This window comes from Perognathus longimembris, chromosome 16, assembly GCF_023159225.1.
Source record: "Perognathus longimembris pacificus isolate PPM17 chromosome 16, ASM2315922v1, whole genome shotgun sequence".
Lineage (NCBI taxonomy): Eukaryota > Metazoa > Chordata > Mammalia > Rodentia > Heteromyidae > Perognathus > Perognathus longimembris.
In genome coordinates, this window is record NC_063176.1 from 53,272,807 (window position 1) to 53,296,303 (window position 23,497).

At 41.2% G+C, this 23,497-nt stretch overlaps 1 protein-coding gene across 1 annotated transcript in view; it reads left to right on the forward strand.

Moving 5' to 3' along the window:
* Positions 1-19,109: 19,109 nt before the first annotated feature.
* Rab28 (RAB28, member RAS oncogene family) overlaps positions 19,110-23,497 on the forward strand; it is a 58,866-nt gene continuing 54,478 nt past the window's right edge. Inside the window, exon 1 of the mRNA XM_048364131.1 lies at positions 19,110-19,381. Within this exon, the coding sequence (XP_048220088.1) occupies positions 19,307-19,381 (75 nt within the window). The 5' untranslated portion in view covers positions 19,110-19,306. The remainder of the gene's footprint in view (positions 19,382-23,497) is intronic.

Here is a 23,497-nt window from a genome sequence, read left to right on the forward strand (position 1 = left end):
GGCGGGGGCTTGGGGACACCCCTCCCCGCCCCGGCGCCTACGCACGGCCCAGGCCCGGAGCCGGGGCCGACTGGAGACCGTGGAAGTCGGGGAGACGCTGGGGCGCCCCCGAACGCGCGCTCCCCCATCCCATCCATCCCCCTCCCGGAGCCCGGCCCGCCCCGCCCGGGGGGTGGGTGGGGGGGGAGGGGGAAGGCGCGTGCACACGGACCGCCCCGTCGACCCCAGGTCCCGGGAAGGTGGGGAAAGGGCCCGGGGGCGAGCTTGGAGGGGGGGCTCCGGGAACCCCTGGCGCGCGTTTGGGCAGCCGCTGACACCCCCCCCCCCCGGCGGCCTTGGGGGAGCGGTGAGGCGGGCAGCGCGGGGAGGGGCGTGGGGGGACGGAGCTTCGCCTGCCGGGATCCCCCAGCCTAAGTTCCCAGCCCAGACCACAGGGCACCCACGGAGGGAGGCGGGCTCGCTCACCTGCAAACATGGCTTACCCGCCAGGTGAATGAATCATCGCTGGTAACTTCTGATTTCCTCCTCCACACCCCCCCCCCCAGCCAAGAAAACCACGTCTGCGCCCCCCCCCGCCCATCCCACCCTCCCCACCGAGTGGAAAAGCAGGGTCAGCAGGCTTTCCTTCTCCTAGAAAAGCAAGCCCACCCCCCCCACCCCCCAGAGGTCAGGGGTACCATGTTAAGATTCCCGTCTCCACGCCAGGCTTCCTTCCCCATCTCAGGTGTGGCATCTGGCTGTCTTCCCAGAGATGACACCACGCAGACAGGACTGAGAGTGCAAAGCGTTCATTCCCACAGAAGCGGAATTTCCCCTCCCCCTCCCCTCCCTCCCCCTCCCCTCCCCCCCCCCCCCCCCCCGTTTTACCCATGAAGACTGGCTGGCTGAATGATCCTGCCAGAATTGAAAGTTCTTGGACAATGTACGGAAAGTTTATAAGGGAAAAAAGAAGGTAGGATATTGCGCTCGTGAAATCCAACACGAACACATCACTAGAATTTTCCCTTGTTGGTCATTCCCCCTTGGTTTCTTTTTACATAAAATTCCATATAATATTTATATAAATTTTTTTTCCAGTGTTATATTAACCCCAAATACAAGGAATGTAACAATTACGGAGCACAAGTCGGCATTATTAATTAGCCCACCTTGCTCACGAAAGCTGCCTGTTGTACAGGGCGTTTTTCATTACTACATGAACTGTTAAAATGTATAAAAGAGGTACATTTGTGGGCACATTAACACACTATGAGAACGTAAACGTATTCATTTCCTGGCTTTTATGGGCCTGAGCTGTATAGGCATGTTTTACATACATTCATGCGTTCTGAACTCCCACTGACTTATGGAGTGCCACCTCCATGGATGGAGGGAAGCAAAGAGAAAATGGTACAATTAAGGACAAGCTGGCCAAGCCTGAGCTGTCTGTATATGCCTAAGGGTAGCTGGATCCCTTACAGTGGCTAGGTGCCAGGAGAGGAAGAGGTCCTCGTGGACCCCTCATGAAGTTGAGCTGGGGTCCCTTTGCTCAACCTCTGTCTGCTCTTTTCATTGGCCACTTGGCAAGTCCATCATTATACTGGAAGCTTTTGCGATGCCTGGGTTGTCCTCCCGTTTTTGTTTTTTTTTTTTTTTAATAATGATGAATAGGAATTAACGTTGCCTTGCTCTATTAATGCACACTACCTGGTCCTTTCCTCTGGACAAATGGATTTGAAATAACTCTCATCCCCTCCCACGCTCGGTGCACCACTGTGGCTTTTACCTTTGGTCTCTGTCTTCCCTTATTCTCAGCCACAAAACTGAAAATAATTCCTAGAAATGGATTACCCAGCAAAGAACAGGCAATCTGACTGAGAAATAACTTTAGGCTCTGATGGGTATTGTTATTAAAAATTATATTACTTATACTGAAAATTGCCCATGTGTTGAACAGAACTGGAGAAAGAAACTGAGCATATCTACATACATCCATATATACATAGACTTATATTATATATATACATATGAACCTAGCAAAAAGCTGTAGCTTGTTTGGGAGCTTGAATTCAAATAAAGAACAAGAAATTAGAATTCTCCTTGGCAGTGGTCTATGTAAGGAAAAGTTCGAGTCAGCCTAGAGATGAATCTTAACATTAGTGCTAAAGTATCATTTGGCTTACATGTAAATATCAAAAGAAGGAACAGACGACATTTGTTTTTAAAATGGCAGGATAATTTGAAGAGGAGGGAAAAATTTGGGGTCTTTTTATATCCGGTGTACTTGTGTACAGTGACAGATTGACAGGTATTTCAGAAGGAAAAATTAGTTTTTGTACCTTTTTTTGTGGCTACAACATTTATGAATGAACTAATTTTCACATTTTATCAGGCCAGTATTGACATGTGAATTTAATACTGATGGTTTTAGAAGACACTTGTCATTTTAGTTATATGATAATTCTACTTAATAAAAAACAAAAATAAACATGTAGATAATATGTCTTAGGGCTTGTGATAAGCTAGGCGTTTTGCCTGATAACATACAAATGTCAATATCATCACTTAAAGATTGAGGAAATAAAACTTAGAGGGTATAAGCGGCTTGGGAACTTGGGAATAGTAGCCCATGAAACCCAAGTTTTAGCTACTACATTAGGTAATATCTTACCATTGAAATAGCTGTGTTTCACTGAAGAGGCCTATGAATTCACAGTAGTTCACTTTTAAAAAACTGTTTATTAAATTAAAATGATTCAGGTTGTAATGGTAGAATTGGCTATGAACTTGGACTTTGAGAACATTTACCTGGCTTTCAAGAAGGTGGTCTTACATGCTAGGTTCAAAATGTTCTACTTACTTTACTGTTCTGTTTTGAAATGTTATGTTTTTGGAACAGAACCAGTGGGTAAGTTTGAGAAATGAAAATGCCAATATAAAAGATGACATGCTGGAATAATTTCAATTTGTAAACCAGGGGAGCTTAACTGGGAAGTTAATATTGCATATAAACTCCCTATCAGACATTCCAAAAGTCTGATAGATTTTGTGTGGTTTCTCTGTCTTTTGGAAAATGTATATGCATAGTTAAAAAATATTTATTTGCTAAAATGTGCAACTCCAAGGACCAAATCCCCTGGCTTGTGTACTGAAGATATTCAGGGTTTTTGAGTGTTAAGAAGAGTTACAAATTAATCCCTGAGAAAAATTCCTTCCATTTCCAAGTCTGCCAAAGCAGGATTTTCAGAAAGCATAGTTGACCAAGGAAACCACTATGCAGATGTCAAGAAAGAGCAGGCTATTCTAAGGAAAGCTGTAAGACAGAAGAAATATATTTTCCTCTTGGTATTTGGTATCTACATTACATTTGAGTTTGAAAGTTTAATTTTATTCTTTTTAAAAAATTTTACTGTGGGATAATGTTCTAACTAAGGAACACTATGGAAAATAAAACATTTAAGCCTATAAATGTTTTAAAGGCTTATCTATAGTCTCAAAAAAGAAACTGCAGTGAACACAAATGCTGCTTTAGACGATGCAATTTCTCAGTAGAATTGTTTGTGATCGAAGCTTCTTTATTTAATAGTATGCATTGAAGGTAATGAATGCTGATGAAACAGGCTGATGTACTTTTTTTTTTTTTTTAATAGAGAGGAATTGCTACTGGCTCACCTTCTATCCGAGTGCATTTGCAGTTGTTTTTCAGTACTCTGAGAGCTAATGAAGGCCAATTTAAAGTAATTTTCTTGGAGATTGCTGATCAGTGCTGTCTGACTTGTAATTCCAACACTTATACTAGGCAGGAGGGCATAGCTAGAGGTTAGTAAATACCATTATATTAATATTGATGTTATTTTAGTTACTTAGTGTTCCGTTATCTTGTAGTAAAATAAGTCGTCAGACAAACAGACTGGGTACATTCACAGCATGCGTTATACCGATAAATCTCACGCTGCAGCAGACATTGAAACTGAGTGTATGAGAAGGAATGAGGTTTGAGTCCTAGCTTGCATGTAGCTGCTGAAACAAGGCACACGGTTCTCTCGCTTTCTTTCTCTCTGTGTGTCTCTCTCCCTCTCTTTACCTACGTCATTGGTACTTGCTATGTGATGTACATCACTTTCGTGTTTACCCTAAAGTTGTTTTCAATTTTTTGGAGAGTTGGAATTATTCTGCTGTAGATATTTTTTTTTGACCCCAAGTCCTGAGCAGTGTATACTCTCTGAAACAGGGGCATCAAACAAGTTATACTGGACATTCTGCAAGTACACACTTCATTTAGAAGCAAGTCCAGGGGTCTGGGCATACTAGAAAGCCAAGGGGTCAGTTGCTCTAACTCAGTTACTTTTTTAATGTGGGAAGGGAGGAGAAACAGGCGTTTTAATACAGTCCTCTGTCATTCTGTAGCCTCACAGCCATTTTCAGGTTTCACTTTTCATTTTCAGTACAAAAATCCACAGCTTCTTCCCAAAGAACCTCTAGCAACTAATCATAAAAAATAATGAAATAAAACCATGCTTCTGGAAGCTTTGATAGCTGTATTACTGCACATATTATTGCATAGAACTTAATATGGCCTAAGATAATATTTTATACCTTTAACTTCCTTGAGACAAAATTGAAATGAATTTCTTTTAGGAATTAAAATATACACGTGAATGATTCCAGAGATTAAAAAACTAGGATGGAATAATATAGGGTATTTTCTCTTATTTTTAATGATTTCACTTTGTCTGGCAGGAAGTTTTTATGAAAAAGGTCTAAGGATATCTAACTTGCAATAAAAACTGATGAATTGGTATCTGTAAATTCTTTTGCAATTTCCGAACTGTAAAATGGAGGTTATTGATTATCAAATATATTTTGTGCCACGTAATATACTGAACAAAGTAGGTGCTATAAATGTGACATTTGAAAGAAAAAGTTACTTAACCTCTTTATTCTTCAAGTTTCAATGTGTATAGATTTATTATAATTTGCCCTTTTATATGAATGCCACATTTAGAGATAATGTGAACCTACAATAAGACAATTTAAATTTCTAAGGTTGTCAGTGGTTTGTATTTGTTGCAATATTTTAATTTTTCCTCTTATAACAATGGTCCAGGTAAAACAGACTGAAATGTTTACTTTGGGCCTTTTCTTTTTTTCCAGTTTGTATTTTGACTTGTATAGGTTAAAAAAAAAAAAACTTTCCAAAATTTAGAAAGGTGTGAGTTTGGCATTTCAGACCTCTTTGATTATTAAGAGAGGCTATATATGCTAGAAATATTATGAGCATTTTCATCTGATGCCCATTGATAAAAACATATTTATTTTGATAATAAATAGTCTGAGAAGATAGAATTAAAGGTGATTTTTTTTATAAGGGCATGAGAATACATGCTCTGTTCAGAGTTTCATTTTGTCTTTCTATTTACATGAACCAAGAAGTGGATATTATTTATTACTATTTAGTCATTTTATGAATGATCTTTCTCATATTTCCCTCCTGGAGGCCATTAGACATACGTGTGTGTGTGTGTGTGTGTGTGTGTGTATGTATGTATGTTTTAATACTGAGTTGAAAATTCAGTTTCATATTCAGTTCAGAATATAGCACATAATCATTCGACATATTCCAATTTTCAGAGCTGTCTTTTTTAACCCAGTGTTTGTGATCCCCTGGACTGAGTCTCCTAAAGTTTGCCATCTTTAATTCTTGTTCTAAAAGAACAAACAAACAAATAAAAAAAAATTTTCACCCAAGATGCACATAAAACATGCATTAAAGGACTTTTCCTACTCTCTGGTTTTGTTTTTACTATTCTTGTACCACCCACCAGTATTGTGGATTTAAGAGAGTTGACATAATTGAGTAAGTAAATTACCCAAAATGTAGGCAGCTAATGCAGACACCTAGGAATGGGCTGTTCCTGGGTTCTAATGTTCTCGTATTAGCACATTACCACAAGCAGAAAGGGGCTCTTAATTACGCCTTGCTTTATGGGAGCACAATAAATTCCTTTTGTTGACCTTGCTGCCGACTCAATGGTGTTTTTGTGCAGTGTTGAATTAAGAGATATCAAAAGTCATAGATTGAAGGATTATTCTGAGTATTTAAGGAACATGTAAGTAGGTAGTAATGAACCCAGAGCACAACCAAATCTGCTGTCTGAAGGCGAAAGCACCAGCTATTCAACATTTCAAACTGACAGCTTGTAAATGTAAATTTTATTAAATGCACCACAATAAAAATTTGTAGGTTTCTGTCACTTTGAATTTTAGGGGCTCAAAATGAGGCCTTTAGCCTTTTAAATCACAGCAGGTAAAAGCAGAGCTCTCATGCCTTCAGCATTAAAGAAAAAAAAAAAAGAGGAAAAAGAAAACCCCAGGAACCTTTTCAGGTTTCACTCTGTGCATTTGCTCACATAATATCCTTTGCAGGATTCAAGGGGTGTGTTATGTCACTAACAGGCCTGCATTTTCCATTGCCTGAATACACACTTCACAACACATCTCTCTTACAACCCTGGTTGGGGGGAGGGGCACTACATGGAAATAAATATTAAAGAGATACAAAGAAAAGATGACTTAAGAAAGAACAAACAGTGTATGCAATAAATCACAGCATGGATGAATATGTGTATTAGCAAAACAGTTAAGCTAAGGAAATAGAACGCTGAAGTTACATGAAAAAAGCATATAATGAGAAAATACTGTAGGGAATAAACTCTTAAAGTTTTATAAAGAGCTCAGAAATGCAGAAAGAAAATTAAAGGCTTACACATATCATAGCTCAGTTGCTAAGCAAAATGATAATTAGTTTCCATTTCTCATGTTAGGTGTAAATAGCAACTGTTTCTTATACTCCAGCTTTGCTTAATAATAGTTATGTTTATGTTCTGTACTTATTGGATGATTGAGAAGCAGTTGCAACTGAGACCTGACTAATACTAGAGTTTAAGCATGATAAATGAGTGTGCAGTTTGTCAAATAGCATTATTTTGACTTTGGTGAATATTGTTGTTGTAAATGACTTTTCTGATGAGACTTGGGAAGAAAGCATTTGGCCACCTGCAGTTGTTAAATACCCCCCTGGCACTTTTTCTAAGAGTTGAAGTATTACCCTGTGTTTTGGCCACATTCCAGTTTGGTCTAATGGCATTCATCCTCTGAACGTTTCCTTTGCTGTTTTAATTGGATTTGACCCTTTTCTTCACTTTAAGGAGCCTCCCCCTGAAACATTCCCATTATGGTGAAAGAGTAGACAATCATCCTTTCTTTCACTAACATTCTGCAGAGCATTACAACGTTCTGTATAATAGCAAAATGAAGTTCAACACTGTGCAGGTTCAAGTATTAGAGTTTCTTTTTTTAGCATTTAAATTACAAATATTACTTGAAGCATACCTTAGACTCTTAATGCTTTTAACGTTCAGAATACTTTAAAGGATGATATAAAGCAATGCTTTTTTTTTTTTTTTGTCTGTCTTGGGGCTTGAACTCAGGGCCTGGGCTCTGTCCCTGAGCTCTTCAGCTCAAGGCTAGCATTCTACCACTTGAGCCACAGTACCACTTCTGGCCTTTTCTGTTTATGTGGTGCTGAGGAACCAAACTCAGGGCTTCATGTATGCAAGGTGAGCACTCTACCACTAAGCCACATTCCCAGCCCTGGTTTTTTTTATTATTATTATTCCTATACATTATTGGAGATAAGAGTCTCATAGACTTTGCTGCCTGGGCTGGCTTTGAACCATGATCCTTAGATCTCAGTCTCCTGGGTAGCTAGGATTACATAAATATTTTATTTTTAAAATGGTAGGCAACAAGAATACCTTAGAACAACTTACAAATATTTAAAGAATGTGGTTACCAAGACAGTAGTCACATTTTTAGAGGCCAACTTTGCTTCTCACGTTCAAAGTCAAGTTGGGCATTGGTGGCTCACACCTGTATAATTCTAGTTGCTTAAGAGTTTGAGATCTAAGGAGGTGATTTGAAGCCAGGCTGGGCAGAAAAGTCTGTTAGACTTTTATCTCCAATAAATCACCAAAAACTCCAGAGTGGAGCTGTGGCTATACTGGTTAAATGCTCAGGGACAGTACCCAGACCCTGAATTCAAGCTCTAGAAAAAGCACACACCCACAAAATAAAGTCAAAACTATTACAAATCTAGTACTTTCAACTATTGCTACTGCTACTGAATTGAAACTCAAGTTTAGAGCGCATATCAGTTATTATTATTATTATTGTTTTGTTATTATTTTGACCCTAGTAGGGTTTGAATCAAGGTCTTTACCTTTGCCAATCAGGCACTTGACAACTTGATCCACACCCCTAAACCTCTGTTAAGGGGTTTCTTCGGTTTTCTTATCAATTGAAATTGACAGTCACACCTTATAAAGAACCATTTTGGGTTCCTCACCTCTTCCGTCACTTCTGGTTGACCTTGATGTCAAGGTCAATTTCCAGTCTTGTTAGTTACCAATACAATTTGCCATTGGTATGTGTTGCCTGTATAGCCACAGATTCAATCAACCTAAAGGTGAATGGAAAATATTGGGATGAGTGGGTAATGGGCCTGTACCAAACAGACCTTTGGTTCTTGTATTAGTCCCTGAACAATGGTTTCTTCCTTCTCTATTTGGGTTCCCTTTGTCTTTCTCTTGCCTTTCTGGCTAGGGAATCCAACACTATATTGAGAAGCAGTATAGAAAGTAGGTATTTTTGTCTTGTTGCTGATTTTCAGGGAAATGATTTTAGTTTTTGACCATTAAGTATGATCTTGGCTGTGGGTTTGTCATAAACAGCCTTTGTTATGTCAAGGTGCGTTCCTTCTAGTCCTAGCTTCTCCAGAGCTTTTTTTTTTTTTTTTTTAAATCATAAAAGGATGTTGGATTTTAAGATTTCAAGATCGGGTTTTAAATTTCCTAGTCTCTGAAACAGGAGTCTTTCCCTGCCCTGGGTCATCAGTAGCGGACCTTTCCTTGCATCCACATCCTTAAGTATTTTTCTAATTTACTAACAAGAATATGGACCTTTGGGGAGAGAAGCTAGAGTCTCTTGGATCACACAATGGAGCTCAGAGATAGGTGATTTTCCCTGAAGTACTTCATATGTGACCCAAACTACTGGAGTTCAGCTTCAACATAATTGCCACACAGCAAGGGGTCCCTTCTGGTAACCAGCTGCTTGATTGAGGATTCATTTATCAGGGGGATTACGACTCCAAACATTTTTCTAGACTGTTGTGGCCATTTAAACGGAGAGAGAGAGAAAAAAAAGAGGAGTCTGGGGAACTAATTAGGAAGGAGTGGCTCCCCTCTGAGTCTTGACCTTAACCCCACTGTGAAAGTATGGGATTTACTTTACCTAAGTAAGGAAAGAACATAAATAGTGGGAGAAAATGCTTTGTAATATGACTTTCAGTAAGTAAGGAACTGGCGTGATACTAAGAAAAAGAGGAAGAAGAAACCAAAAATGAATGCTTTAATGCTCACAATTAAATGTACCATTGTGATACATGTGATTATTTTACAACTTCCTGGTAACAAGGAAACAACTTGCACCAAGTAATTAGCATATGTAGAATTTATTACGAGATGAGTTTTGTTTGTTAGTCTTTGATCAGTTATGAAGTATTAATACAAGGAATATAAGTGCCACTTTCTAAAAGCATTCTGATATATATGCACACGTATAAATAAATATGCATATGTTATATGGTATGTGCACAGCCAGGCGTTGAACTCAGGGCCTTTAGCGTACTCAGCAAGTACCCTGCCACTATGCTGCGTCCCCAAGCTAGTATATTCCCTTTTCTACATATGTATAGGCATTGCCATGTCTTTTAATTTTATTTTGTTTTGTTGGTCATGGGGCTTTAACCCTGGGCCTAGGCGCTGTCCCCAAGCTCTTCAGCTCAAGGCTACTGTTCTACCACTTGAGCCACAGTGCCACTTCCAGTAGCTAATTAGAGATAAGAGTCTCATGGACTTTCCTGCCCTGGGTGGCTTTGAACTGTGATCCTCAGATCTCAGCCTCCTGAGTAGCTAGGATTAGAGGCATGAGCCACTGTAAGAGCCCGGCTCTTTTTATTTTACTTTAATGTCTTTCATTAGTTCTGCAACAAAGCTCCACATTTTAAAACAGTGTTTCTTCCATGTCTTCTCCAATTCTAGTTGTATGATATACCTGCTCATCGTATCCTCCATGTTTGAGTTTTTGTGTTTTGTGCTTGTGGGTTTTGAACTCTTGGCAACTGCTCTCCCTACCACTTTAGCCATGTTCTCAGTCTCTTTTCCCTTAGCTTGCTTTTCAGATAGGATCTCGTGCTCTTGTCCAGGGCTGGCCTTGAACAGCAATCCTTCTATATTCACCTCCCACGTGGCTAGAAGCCATGAGCCATGAACCACTACTTTCGCTTATTTTCTGTGTTTTAAAATCCTCCCATGATTGTGTGTGTGCGCACACATGTGTGTACCAGCCTCAGTACTTGAACACAGGGCATTTGCTCAAGGATAGTGCTCTACCACTTGAGCCACAACTCTACTTCTGGCTTTTTGGTGGTTAATTGGAAATAAGTCTCACAGACTTTTCTGCTTGGGCTGGCTTTGAACCAGCCTCTTGAGTAGGTAAGATTGTAGGTGTGAGCCACTGGCATCCAGCCTTTTCATTTCTTTAATATCCTTCTCATATTTGTGTTCTGTCCTGGGCAACTCATTGTATCTATATACTAGCTACTACGCTGTTGCACATGTACCATTTTACTAATTTGCTCATATTTTAATTTTGCGGATTATAATTTATATTTCTTTTTTTTTTTTGGCCAGTCCTGGGGCTTTGGACTCAGGGCCTGAGCACTGTCCCTGGCTTCTTTTTGCTCAAGGCTAGCACTCTGCCACTTAAGCCACAGTACCACTTCTGGCCATTTTCTGTATATGTGGTGCTGGGGAATTGAACCCAGGGTTTCATGTATAGGAGGCAAGCACTCTTGCCACTAGGCCATATCCCCAGCCCCTATAATTTATATTTCTAAAAGTTCCATCTAAAAACAGCTCTAGAATTTTAGGTTTTAAAGATTTTTAGCTTTGTGTTAAGGAAACATTTTATAGTTTAATGAAATGGTTAAAAACAAAACTTTTAGCTTTTATTCAAGCCTTCCTCTGTTATACTTAAACTGTAGGAAAAAAGAAAACGTAATAGCCAGAAAATTTAAATGGAGAAACATATTCTTCAATACTGTATAGTTTACAGGGACCTTTAATATGCTAGTGTTTAACTTGATCTTCATGGTATTCTCGTGAGGCGTTTATTCTCGTCATTCTATACAAAACAAAACTGAGGCTTCAGGCCTACTCAAGGCCACTAAGTTGTGATACGCAGACCTGAAATGAAACCAATGTTTTATTACTCTCATTATGTTCATATTTTCTCTATTATAAATCATTTAATTTGTATGAGCATGCCACAGGGTAGTGGAAAGTTGAGCAATTAAGGAAAATATACTTATTCCATTATGTAAAAATAGAACTTTCTTTGGAAAAAGCTAAGGCTTCATTCAAGACAACTCAAAAGCATTTCTTTGGTAAATGGTGAGGAATTTCGAACTCTTCCTTCTTTCTATTTTATTTCTGCGTTTTCTTAATTTGTGTTTTATTTTTTTTCTGTATTTTCAATCTTTGAGTTTTGCATGTTTTGTAAAGTGATGTATACATTGCAATGTATAATGATGAAGATCTACTTACCTTTGTTGGAACATTATGAGGATGAAATTCGATGCTGCTTGTGGAAATTCTGAGGCAGTTGGTTTCTAATAGGTGTTCAAAAAGAATCATTGTTTTATGCAAAGGAAATTCTTTGATGTGCAAAGGGAGGATAAATGCTCAACAAATGAAGTCCTTATTTGTGTCTCTCACAATGTGTATCAGTAAGTATTGGAAACCACTTTAACTGTTTACCAGAGTTTTCTCTGTGGGATTTTTTTGAAGTTATAAAGTAGGATTCATGAAAGCTATCCTAAGTACCATTGGGTTAAAAAATATCCAGAAAGATCATTCATTGAAACACTTCTTAGAGTGCGAGATAATGCAGGGTGACTTCGCTTTTCAGAAGTGGGGTAGCAAAAGCTGTTTTCAAACTTTACTGGAAAAGCAAATCATGGGATTAAATGTCCTAAAGAACTCATTTCCAAGAGTTATCATTCCTAGGTTAAAAAAATCAAAACAAAACAACAACAACAAAAAAAAACCCACCCCTGATAACATTATCTCACTTGTCTGGATGTCTTAACACAAAATTTGCCCACATGGGTAAACCTGGAGGCCAAAATGACACAGCCAGAGGCCATCAAAGGTAAAGCAGGTGTGCAATGGGGGCGATGTGTCTAAACCCGAGGTTCAGAGAGGATCAAAGGAAAGGATGTTATGTCTTGGAGAACACGCTAACCGTCCGCAGAATCTGGAAATGCAGTTTCCCTAAAATCACTGTTTTTTGTTGTTTTTTTCCCCCCTGCTGGCACTTGATGGTCAAACTTTCGAGCAAATTCATGCCTTAAAATCTCCCACCGTCACAATATTTTGCATGTGCGTTCCAACTTCTGTTTTTCCAAACACTGCCACATATATATTACCTTATTCAACCATGCCAACCTTGCTGGGAGTTGTGATCTAAGTCTGTTTTGTCAAAGCTGGAGAGGTGATTTGAGAACTCCCCAGCCCTGCAGTTTTCTGGTCTTGTCTGGAGCTATGCTTTAGAAGCCAGCGAAGCACGTCCTCAAGCAATGAGGCAGAACTGCAGACAGCTGGGAAACTGCAGCTCGCAAACCTGCCTGGAGCTCCCTGACAAGCACCATTTCTTTCTCTTCAAACAAAGGCTTTTAGATTGTGAGACTAGTGCAGTGGTAGTGTAGTTTAGTGTAGTGGTAGAATATGTTAATTACAGGACCGAGTTCTTCACTCACTGAACAGGGTAATTGTTAATGGTGAGTCCTCTGTTTCTATTGATCTCTTTTTCATTCTTTCCTTACCAATTCCAAGTCACGTAATATGCTTAGAGTGAAAAATTCATATAATACCAAAATACATAACATAAAAATGGAAAATTCCCTGTGATCTATTACCAATAGCAATTAAAAGTGTGGTTTATGTCCCACTAAATTTGTTTAGTGTGAATTTGCTATCAACACTATATATTTGTTTAGTGCAAGTGAAGCACAAAAAATGACACAAAATTTAAATGTATATTTTTACTTATGTTTATACATTTGTTTACTTATTTAGTGCTCATCTTGGAGCTTGAACTCAGGGCTTGGGTGCTGTTCCTAAGGCTAGTGCTCTTATCACTTGAGCTACAATTCTGTTTCTCATCTCCAGTTGGAGAGAGTTCTCACTGAGTTTCTCATCCCAGCAGGATTTGAACTACTCTCTTCAGATGTCAGCCCACTAAGTAGCTAAGATTACAGACACGAGCCACCAGCAGCTGGCAAATTTATTCTGGAGCTACAAATGAAGAGCCTGGTGCAGAGGATGCGGGGTGAAGTCAGGAAGTGCAGGAGCCCCAGTGTAAAGCTCCAGATGTCATTATTCAAGAGTCTTTCATGGAGCCCAATCTCCAGCTGTCATCCTTTCATTCACTAGAGGTGCTTAGGGGAAGGAAGTGTGGATACTTCCAACATTCTGATCACTTGATCTTTCTGAGACCAGCCTAGGTCTGCTCTTAAACTCATTTCATTGGCATGAACTGAGGTAACAAAAAGGAACTGATTCTAAATAGCAGAAGACTGTTACTCAAGAACTTCTAAGAGTCTTAGGTGCCAGGGACAAAGATGACATATGTTTCCTATTACATCACACGAACCATTCAATGTCCTGCTAACTCAGTTGCCTGTCTTAGAAGGAAAACTTCAGTCTATGAATGAATTGCCCAAAGTATGGCAGCTGGGCATGGTGGCTCACACCTATCATCTCATATACCCGAGAGTCAGAAATAGGAATATCTAGACAAGACAAAAATGGAGTGAGAATTGACCTCAAAAACAAAGCTGGATGTATTGGTGCATACATGTAATCCCAGTTACTTGTAGGCCAGCCCAGGCAAAAGAAAGAAATCCCAATGAAAGATATAGAGAAATAAAAGGTCTCAGGGCATGACTCCAATGGTAGAACACTTGCCTAGCAAGTGTGAGACCTTGAGTTCAAGCACACACACACACACACACACACACACACACACACACTAGACATGTTCTCATTTGACAAGTCAAGAAATGGAATAATATTTCCAGTATTCCAAAAGCTCCCTTCCCAGAGGTAATCACTATTTTAACTTCTGATACCAGCGGGATAAACGTTTTTGTTTGTTTTTGCATGAATAGAATAATAGGATATGTTCTCATTTGCATGTGGATCTTTTTCATTCAGTATTATGCTGATGAGTCTTTCACATTGTAACACGCAGCAATTCATTGTTGCATAACAATCCATCATGTGGTAGACATTTAGATTGGGTCCACATTTTAGGGGTGGGGGAGAAGCTATGTCTATGTCTAGTATTCTAGATGGCTTTGGTGGAAAGATTAGTATAAATAGTCTAATCTGTGTTTGTTGAAAGGATATACAATCCTAAAAGGGGGCTGCCTGAATGTTTAAAAATTTTAAATTTATTTTTTATTTTTAAAAAAATGATGTACAGAGGGATTATAATCACATAAGTTAGGTAAGAGTACATTTCTTCTCAGACAATGTTATCCCGTCCTTTACTCTCAGTTCCCCCCCATCTCCATCCATAAGTTGTGTAGTTCATTTTCAATATAGAGTCCAGTGAGTACCATTGCTGCATTTGTTCACCCTTTGCCTCTCCATTTCTGTGTCCCCCTCACACCTCCAACGACAAATAAACAAACAGGACAGGAGAGAAAACAAGAATCACAACAAGGAAAAAAAACACCTCTTGTTTTCATTTCCTGGAATCCATTTTGGTAAGTATTTTGTATGGTCAGATGCACAAATGCATTGTGCTTTTCTGTTCCTCTCCCAGGTGAATACTTAGAGATCTATGTAATTTGTTAAGTCTCAGCATTTTAGATCAAGCTCCCAGATATGAGAGAAAACATGTACAATTTGTGTCTCTTGAGTTTGACTTACCTCGCTTAACACAATTTGTTCTAGGTTTGTTCATTTCCCTGCAAATGACATACTATTCTTTCTAATGGCTGTGTAAAATTCCATTGTACATAGGTACTTTTTTTTTTTAATCCACCCATCTCTTGTAGGGCATCTGGGCTGTTTCCACAACTTGGCTATTGTGAATAGTACAGCAATGAACATGGATGTGTAAGTGTCTTTATGGTATCCTAGCTTGTGAAGTCCTGCGTAGACGCCCACGAGTGGTATGTCTGGGTAGTTGGGAAGATGTAGATTTAGTTTCTGGAGGAACCTCCATACTGCTATTGAGAGTGGTTGTACTTGTTTACATTTCCATCACATCCCCACCAACATTTGTTGTTCCAATTCACAGTGCTGGCCAGTCTAACGTGGGTGACCTGGAATCTCAGAGTTGTTTTGATTTGCCTTTCCTTTCTGGTCAGGGAGGATGAGCATGTTTAAATTTTTTTGTTCACCAATTATCAGACAATTTTGTGACTTGAGCTTCACATTGGACCTGGAGAAGGGAATTTCACTGTAGATTATGAATATTCATCCTGTTTTTCCTCTAGCTTTTATGGCTTCGTTCAACCTTCATCTTCCAACTGCTTGGATTACATGTGTATACCGTCATGCTTGACCTTTTGAGTTCTTTATACATGCTGGATAGCAAGTACCTGTTGGTAAAATAGCAAAGATTTTGCCTTATTCTGAGGGCTGTCTCTTCACTCGGGTAATTATTCCCTTTGCTGTGAAGAAACGTTAAATCTGATACAGTTGCCTTTGTCAATTCTTGCTTTGCCTCCTGGGGTACTGAAGTCTTATTGAGAAAGTCATTGCCTATCTTAAAAGTGTTTCCCATATACTTACCTGTAGCAGTTGGTTTCAGGTCTTACTTCAAAAGCAAATTGCAATTCAGGTGACTAGAAAGTATATCTAAGAGCCAATGCCATGACTTGTGAATGTCTCTTCTATCTATAGGCTATAAAATATGAATGGTGGATCCTCTTGAGAGAGAATGGTGTATGTGTACGATTTACGTTGGAGGAGTGGTGTAGGAACATCATTCATGATACTGGAAATAACCTATATGTCCATCAATAATAGAATGGATATTATTCCCTGCAATAGTACACACCAATTACTTCTGCTTTATTGGACAGCTATGATGATGAAGATAATGAATGAAGAGTACATATTTCTTTTTTCTTTTATTGTTGTTGGTTGTGGGGCTTGAACTCAGGGCCTGGGTGCAGTCCTGGTCCTCAACGTTAGCATTCTCCTACTTTGAGCCATAGCACCACTTCCAGTTTTCTGGTGGTTAATTGTAGGTAAGAGTTTCATGGACTTTATTGCTTGTGCTGACTTCGAACCCCAGATCTCAGCCTCCTGAGTAGCTAGGATTACAGGTGTGAGCCATCAGCACCCGACAAGTACATGTTTCTTGTGGTCTTTTAATATGAACCTAAGGATCAACTAAGACTATTTTATCATGGCAGAAGTCAGGATGGTAGTTACTTTGAGGAGGCAATAGTTGAGAGATAGCATTAGGAAGTTTCCTGGGATTTGCCTCCTCTTTTGGAATGAAATAAACCCATGCGTCTGTGGCAGTCATTTGTGTATTTTTCTCATGCTTGCAGCAAAATACCCAAGTGTTCAGACTTGGAACATTGTTATTATTTTGCCTCAATCCCAAGTCTATATTCACACTGTCTTCAATCCTAAATTCTACATCTTCAAAATTATGAAATCTTTCAGAAAGATGAACACGGATGGATAATTACTGCATTTGTTAAGTAGACAGTGAAGCTGGAACTTCCTGAACCTGTTTTCGCCCTAATTTTTTGTCTTATTTTCTTACCTATGTGACGAATAATAAAGCGTAGGAAATTTTACGCCATCCTATTCACCACCTGTTTTACTATTTTAAAGTTTTCTTCTTGATTTATTATACATTTCTCTTCCTTTCTGCATTGATTTCCAGTAGCCATTCTATCAACTTAGTATAAACTTGGAACCTGAAAACAGCACAAATTTATATGCTTTCAGTTGTGGGGCTCAGAAATCCTAAAGGAATGTTCTAGACTGAAATAATGATGTGAGCAAGGCTGTGTTCCTCTGAAAGCTCCGGAGGAGGGTTTGGTGTCCTTTCTGGCTCCTGGCCGCCAGCATTCCTTGGCTTGTGTGGGAATCACTTCAGTCTAGGTCTTTATACTGTCTTTGCCTGTTCTGTCTGAGCCCAGTCCATGGGCTCAGCTTCCACTTTTCCCATGTAATGACACATGAGAGTGCCTTGAGGGTTCACTGAGGTAATTCAGCATCATCTCCACATTTCAAACTCATTGGCTTGATCACATATGCTCTTCTACTGAAAACAGTCCCTCCAAATAAGATAACCATAATCATAATCATTTCCAGTGGTTAGGGCCAGACATCTGTGTGGGGCTATTTATTCTTCTGCCTATTACACCCTGCCTCCAGATGTAAACTCCAAGGCACAGGATCTTCCCATGCTTTGTCCATTTCTGTGTCTTTAGTGCTCAGATTACTCGTGAAGAATATGGCATCCATTAAATGTTTGTGAAGTTAAGCATTAAGTAATACCAAGTCAGTATGGAACACTTGGGTCACCTTTCTTTACAGTGAGTTTTTATTTGGGAAGGCATACTTGGTGCCATTAGCTGGACTGTATGCATGTATGTATGTGTTTGCCTGACTGTGTTTGCTTGCCTATCTGATTCTGGGGTTTGAACTCTGGGCCTTGTGCTTGCTAAGCAGATGCTTTTATCACTTGAGCAGATCTCTTTGCTTTCCTTTATTATTTTAACTAGGATTTCTTATCTGAAGGGCTGGACTTAGACCATAACTCTTAAGACTTGCCTCTGCCTCCTGCACAGCTAGGATTACAGGGGTGCATTACCATGCCTGGCCATATAATTTACTTTCTGTGAAACAATATTCTAATAACCAAATATTATTGACCTACAGTCTAGATTGCTTCATAAAGGAATATGCCTTTTGAATGTGAAATTATTTAGATTAAACTTTGGATGATCATCTATTAGGGAAGCCAGAAATGACACTTTAAACTCAGGATTCTGGTTCTAAAGAGCCCTTTTTATCCCGAACTAACTAGACTTCAAAATTAAAAGGCCTGAAATACCTAGAATATGGGATAGTGCTTCATAGTGCTATCTCTACAATACTATTCCTAGAAGATACGCTGCAATCGGCCCTAGTAGTTCAGAACAGCACGATCTCACCCAGGGATGCCAACAGCAAAGGCAGGGGGGGAGAGGAGGGCTCAGCTCTGCTTCTACCTTTTGTTCTTCACCCGCCCCCTCTTCTTTCTCTAAATCATTCTCATAGTATTCCTCTGAGGACCCCCGCCCCCCTCCCCCCCCCCCCCCCCGCCTCCGCAGCCCCCACGGGCCACACGTCTGAGAACTGCCAAGGTTCCGGGGCCGGGAGGCTCCAGCCGTCGCAAGCACCCCTCAGTCCGCCTCGCTGGGTCTTCCCCGCTCGCGACCTTCCTTGGAGAGGTCGCGCGCGCGCGCGTGTGTGTCTCTTCACGGTCCGCGGCACGACGCGTCCCCGGCGCCCCGCGGCCTACACGCCGACTCTTGTTTCCAAGGCAACTGTGCGTCAGCCTCTCTCCGCCCACCTTGGACTAAACCATCCGTTGACGGCGGGGGTCGACCCAGGCGGGGAGCGAAACCGGAGAATTTTACAGAGTCCTCTCCAGAGCTGTGCCACGCACATTTCGGTCTATTTGGCTTGAGTAACGACCTCCATTTTTTATTCTCGTCAACTGCTTCTACGACGGTGGCGTAGCGTCTCGCTGACCTCACTCGTCTTCCCCCGCCGCCGCGCAGTGGTCCAGTCCGCCAGGTCTCCGGCCTAGTGGGCACCGAGGTCCGGCGTGCGCGTCACGTGTGACGCGTAGGGGGCGGAGCCTCGCGGGAGGGCAGCGGGGAGGGGCGGGGGGAGGAGGGAGGGCTGGCGGGCAAGATGGCGCCCGGCGAGTGACTCTCTCCGGGTCCCTCCAGCGGCTGCGGAGAGACGCCTGCGCGGGGAGGGGTTCTGCCCCCGCGTGGCCAGCCTTCCTCCTCTCCCCCGCCCCCCCCCCCGGAGGCCTCCTCCTTCCTCCCCGCCCTCCACCTCAGGGGGGAGGGGGGCGGGCCAGGTTTCCCGGGGACACCATGTCGGACTCGGAGGAGGAGAGCCAGGACCGGCAACTGAAAATCGTCGTGTTGGGGGACGGCACCTCCGGGAAGGTCAGTCCTCCTCCAGCGGGTCCGCCATGACCTCCGGGAAGGTCAGTCCGCCCGCGGGCCCGCCACGGCAGGCCCGACGCCCCGGGTCGCCTCCTCCTCCTCCTCCTCCTCCTCTCCGGCGCCTCCAGGCCCGGCCCGCCGGCCGGGTGGTGACCGCGGGCGGGCGGCCGGCCGGGAGCGCGGGCGAGAGCCGTCCGCCCCCCCATCCTCTCACCCCCCCTCCCCTCCCAAAGCTCCCGCCAGGCCCGGGCCGGCATCGCCTCCCCGGGCAGCCTTCCAGCCGCTCGGCCGTGCCCGGGCCCCGACCTAAGATGCCAAGGGCGTCCTGCCGGCCTTCTCGGGGCGGCGCGGGTCACCTGGCGGGGGCCCCCGACCTGCCCAGCCCAGCCCCTCGCCCGGTGCTGATGCCCCCCCCCCCCCCCAGCCCCGGTTCCCCCGCCAGAGCTTTCTCCTCGCTCCGGAATCACATTCCCTGGGTGATCAGGTCATGAGAGGGCCACGCTGCGAACCCCATCGGCGCCTCTTGTTTACCAGGGGTAACGGGGTGACGGGGTAAGGGGTGGGGTGGGGTCCCTGCCAGGGGAGGAAGGTGAAAAAATGCGCACCCAAATGGGAAAACACGCGTCGGATGTCAACACGTGCACCCAGCTCGGGGAGAACCGAGGGCAGTCCCATCCACGTTAGATATCATCCCCCCCCACCCCCCACCCCGTTCTCCACCGCTGCTGCTCCCAGCACCACCGTGCACCTGTCAGGGCACACGTGCATGCAGACAGGCATGATCAAGGCAGGGTGCTGGGGTTGGGGCCGGTGGTGGGGGTGGTGGTGGATCTGCTCGCAGGCCCTCAGATCCAGCCCCGGGTGACCCTTGGCAGAAGGAATGAATGAGTCCGTGCGGGATGTGAGAATATTCCCACATTCCTTTTCTTCAAAGACCAGTTGCCCCTCCCCAACCTTCCCCCCCCCCCCCCAATCGTGGAATCCCTCTGGCATTCAGATAAGTACCGTCTGGTATTTGCTCTGAGGAGAGGGTCTCTACCCTCCCAACACAGTGCATTCTCTGCCCCGGGGTGCGTTCACACCTGTCACTTGGGTCACAGGCACAGCGCTGGGGACAATGCTCCCGGTGTGTCTCCCCTTCGCCCAGTCCAGGTTTTGTTTCGTTTTTGCTGCTGCCAGTTTCCTGCGTTTGGCTTCACCTATCCGCGTTACCGGTGTGGTTGGGGATCCTGGTTTCTGTGATGAAAAGGCTTCTCTCTCTGCATCCTTCCTGGTCTGACACTGCCCAAGCTGCTGCTGCTGCTCCTCTAACTTGGTTGTGAAATTAAAGAGTTTCTAGGACTCCTGGGAAAGATTTCATTCATATGTAGATTTTGGAGTATACTCTGTTAATTTCTTTCTTCTTTGCCCAGGATACTGAGTTATGCATTTTATTGTGGGGGAAAGCAATTTAACATATGTGATCACATATATTTTGGGGAAGAACTTGGGGTCACTTTTTCCTTTCTTTCTTTTTTTTTTTTTTGAAGACGTATCATATGAAATACTTCTACGTACATAGTACTATATAGGTTCTGGGCACCCTAGAAAGCTTTTTTGAGTAGATGAATTGTTATAAATAGTTAAGCATTGTTTCTCATACCTCTAGTCAATAAAAATTAAGTTAGATTTAAAAAATTTTTAAATTAACTACAAGAGAGTTGCCATTCAACAAGGCAATTTATGAATAGTGTGTCTTGATCAGTGTTGCCCTATTCAACATTCTCACCCATACCTTCCAACCCATCCCTTCTCTCACTTTTCTTAATTTTTTTGGTTGGAATTTTTGTGAGATTAAAAAAAAACAGTTTTCTTATTCATTTGAAGGTCCCATAATTTTTTGTTTCCGGAATTTTAATGGTTTTAATTGAGTTTACTTTCCATTTTAAATTATAGTGACATTATAATGCATTGGTGAACAAGCCCCTCCCCCCAAATTATCCATTAACCTATGTAGTATATTTCTTTAAACTATCCTTCATTTTCTTCTGGTATTTATTTGGTGTGCATTTATTATTCAGTTGAAATTTATCCACAATTTTATATTTAGTTTTCTTTTTTAAGTTTAGAGCATCATAGCTAATTTAGTTCTAATTATTGTTCATCTCTGTTCAGTGTTCTGTCTTGTGTACAATATATATATTATAGACTGTATTATTATCTTCACTATATATATATATCAATGTATATTTAATTTCCAAATTGTTGAATTAGGACTATCATTTGGCTTCAGAGAATAAAAGTGGTACATTTTTTTGGTGGTGCTTCATCTTCTTGACTAGACTTTTAAAACAACAATTTTTTCTGCCATAACTTTTCTGAAACAAGCATCTGAAAGCTGTTATCAAGCATTATTTTCTCTGTACCTCATTCAGTGCTCAGATAGCCTGCAGACTATTTTAACTGTTTCTTCTGTGAATTCATTCTCTCTTTCCTTCGTATTTGTATCCTCATATAAATCTGTGCCCTTTTCCTTCTGTGAATTCTTCCTGCTGGTTTTAAGTCTGGACATTTTTGTATGCACTGATGAAGCAATAGACAACAGTACTGGAATGATCACACTTTTTTTTTGAGAAAGAGAGAAATTTAACTCTTTCCTCCTTGTTTCTCTTCTTTCTTCCTCTGATTCATATGTTTGTTACACATTGTCCTTAAATTTCTGAAGCAAAAATGTTTGGTGTCATATCAGTGTTAGTATAATTTGGTTATAAGATGTTAGAAGTTTTCAAAATACCATGTGTATGGATGTATACAGATACATAAAATGTTTCAGCTATGCTATATGCTAGCTGGTTGTCTACTTTAAGAAGGATATTTACACTGTACCTTGTGAAAAATTAATTGTGAAAGGTGGCACAAACTGTAGATACTTGAAGAGAAGCCTCCCACTGATGCAACTGATTCTGTGAAATTTTTATAGTACATCTCAGGAGATGACATAATTAAAAAAGTATTTTAATACTGTATAGCTAGTATTTTTGGTTATTTATTACTCTGTTATAATTGAAAGTCCTGTGATTTTTGAGGCTTTATATTTGCCTCAAATGTTTGAGGGTAGGACTTTAAAATTCTGGAAGTCCATGATTATATGCCAAACGAAAGAGAATACTAGAATAGTGCAGGCATCATTAAAAAGGAAAAGAAAAAGCTTGAGATGCTCATTAACTCTCTATGTCTTAAGGAAGCAGGATTTTTGATGAAGTAGCTTAAAAGTGAGCAAAACGGGGCATCAGTGATGGCAACTGTAGTGTATGGAATATGAAATAACAAACTTTACACAAATACACTGTTAGAAATTTACCAGTGAACACTGAAGATCTGAGAAGCTGCTCTGAGAAGCTAATCACGCACAACCATTTTCTTTCTTTGAGGTGGGAGTATATTTTTATTTCCTAAATGCCATACCATAAAGATCAAATTAAGTGTGTTTGTGCAGCTCAAAAATAAAAGATATACTAAGGGAGGGGGAAACACTGGTCTAGGTGCGAGGAACACTTAAAGCAAGTTTTATGTTTGGTTGTATTTTCTTTGTATATTATAAACATTTACTTAAACTTGTTGCAGTTTGAAGTAAATTTCCAAATGTATGCTCAACAATAATCATTAAAATGTTTGCAGCGTAAAAAAAAAAAATTCTGGAAGTCCTATTGCCAAGAGAAGAGTTTTGCGTTTTTCTGAGTATTAATTAATAAAAATGTTAAAATGGAAATTCCTAAAGGGAAGATTACCTCAAATGACATTAATCTGATGACCTTTGTATCTTAAAGTTCTGTGATTTTTAAAAATAACTCTACTATCCATCTATGAGAATATGAACCACTTACAATAGTATAAATAGTGATAGTTATTCATTGGCAGAACTCTGAGCCTCTTCACAGATGATTTTGTGCTGTTACGTAAGCTCATGGTATGGTTAAGGCTAATTGAAATCCAGGAAGTCCTTACCTTATTAATCTGATCTATCTCTCTGTTTTGATACTGTTATATACTTCAAGGGCATAATACCTGGAGTGAGTTTATTTTTGAATGTCTGGTAAAACATCTTTTGGGTAGTGGTGCTCAGTAAACACTAGATGA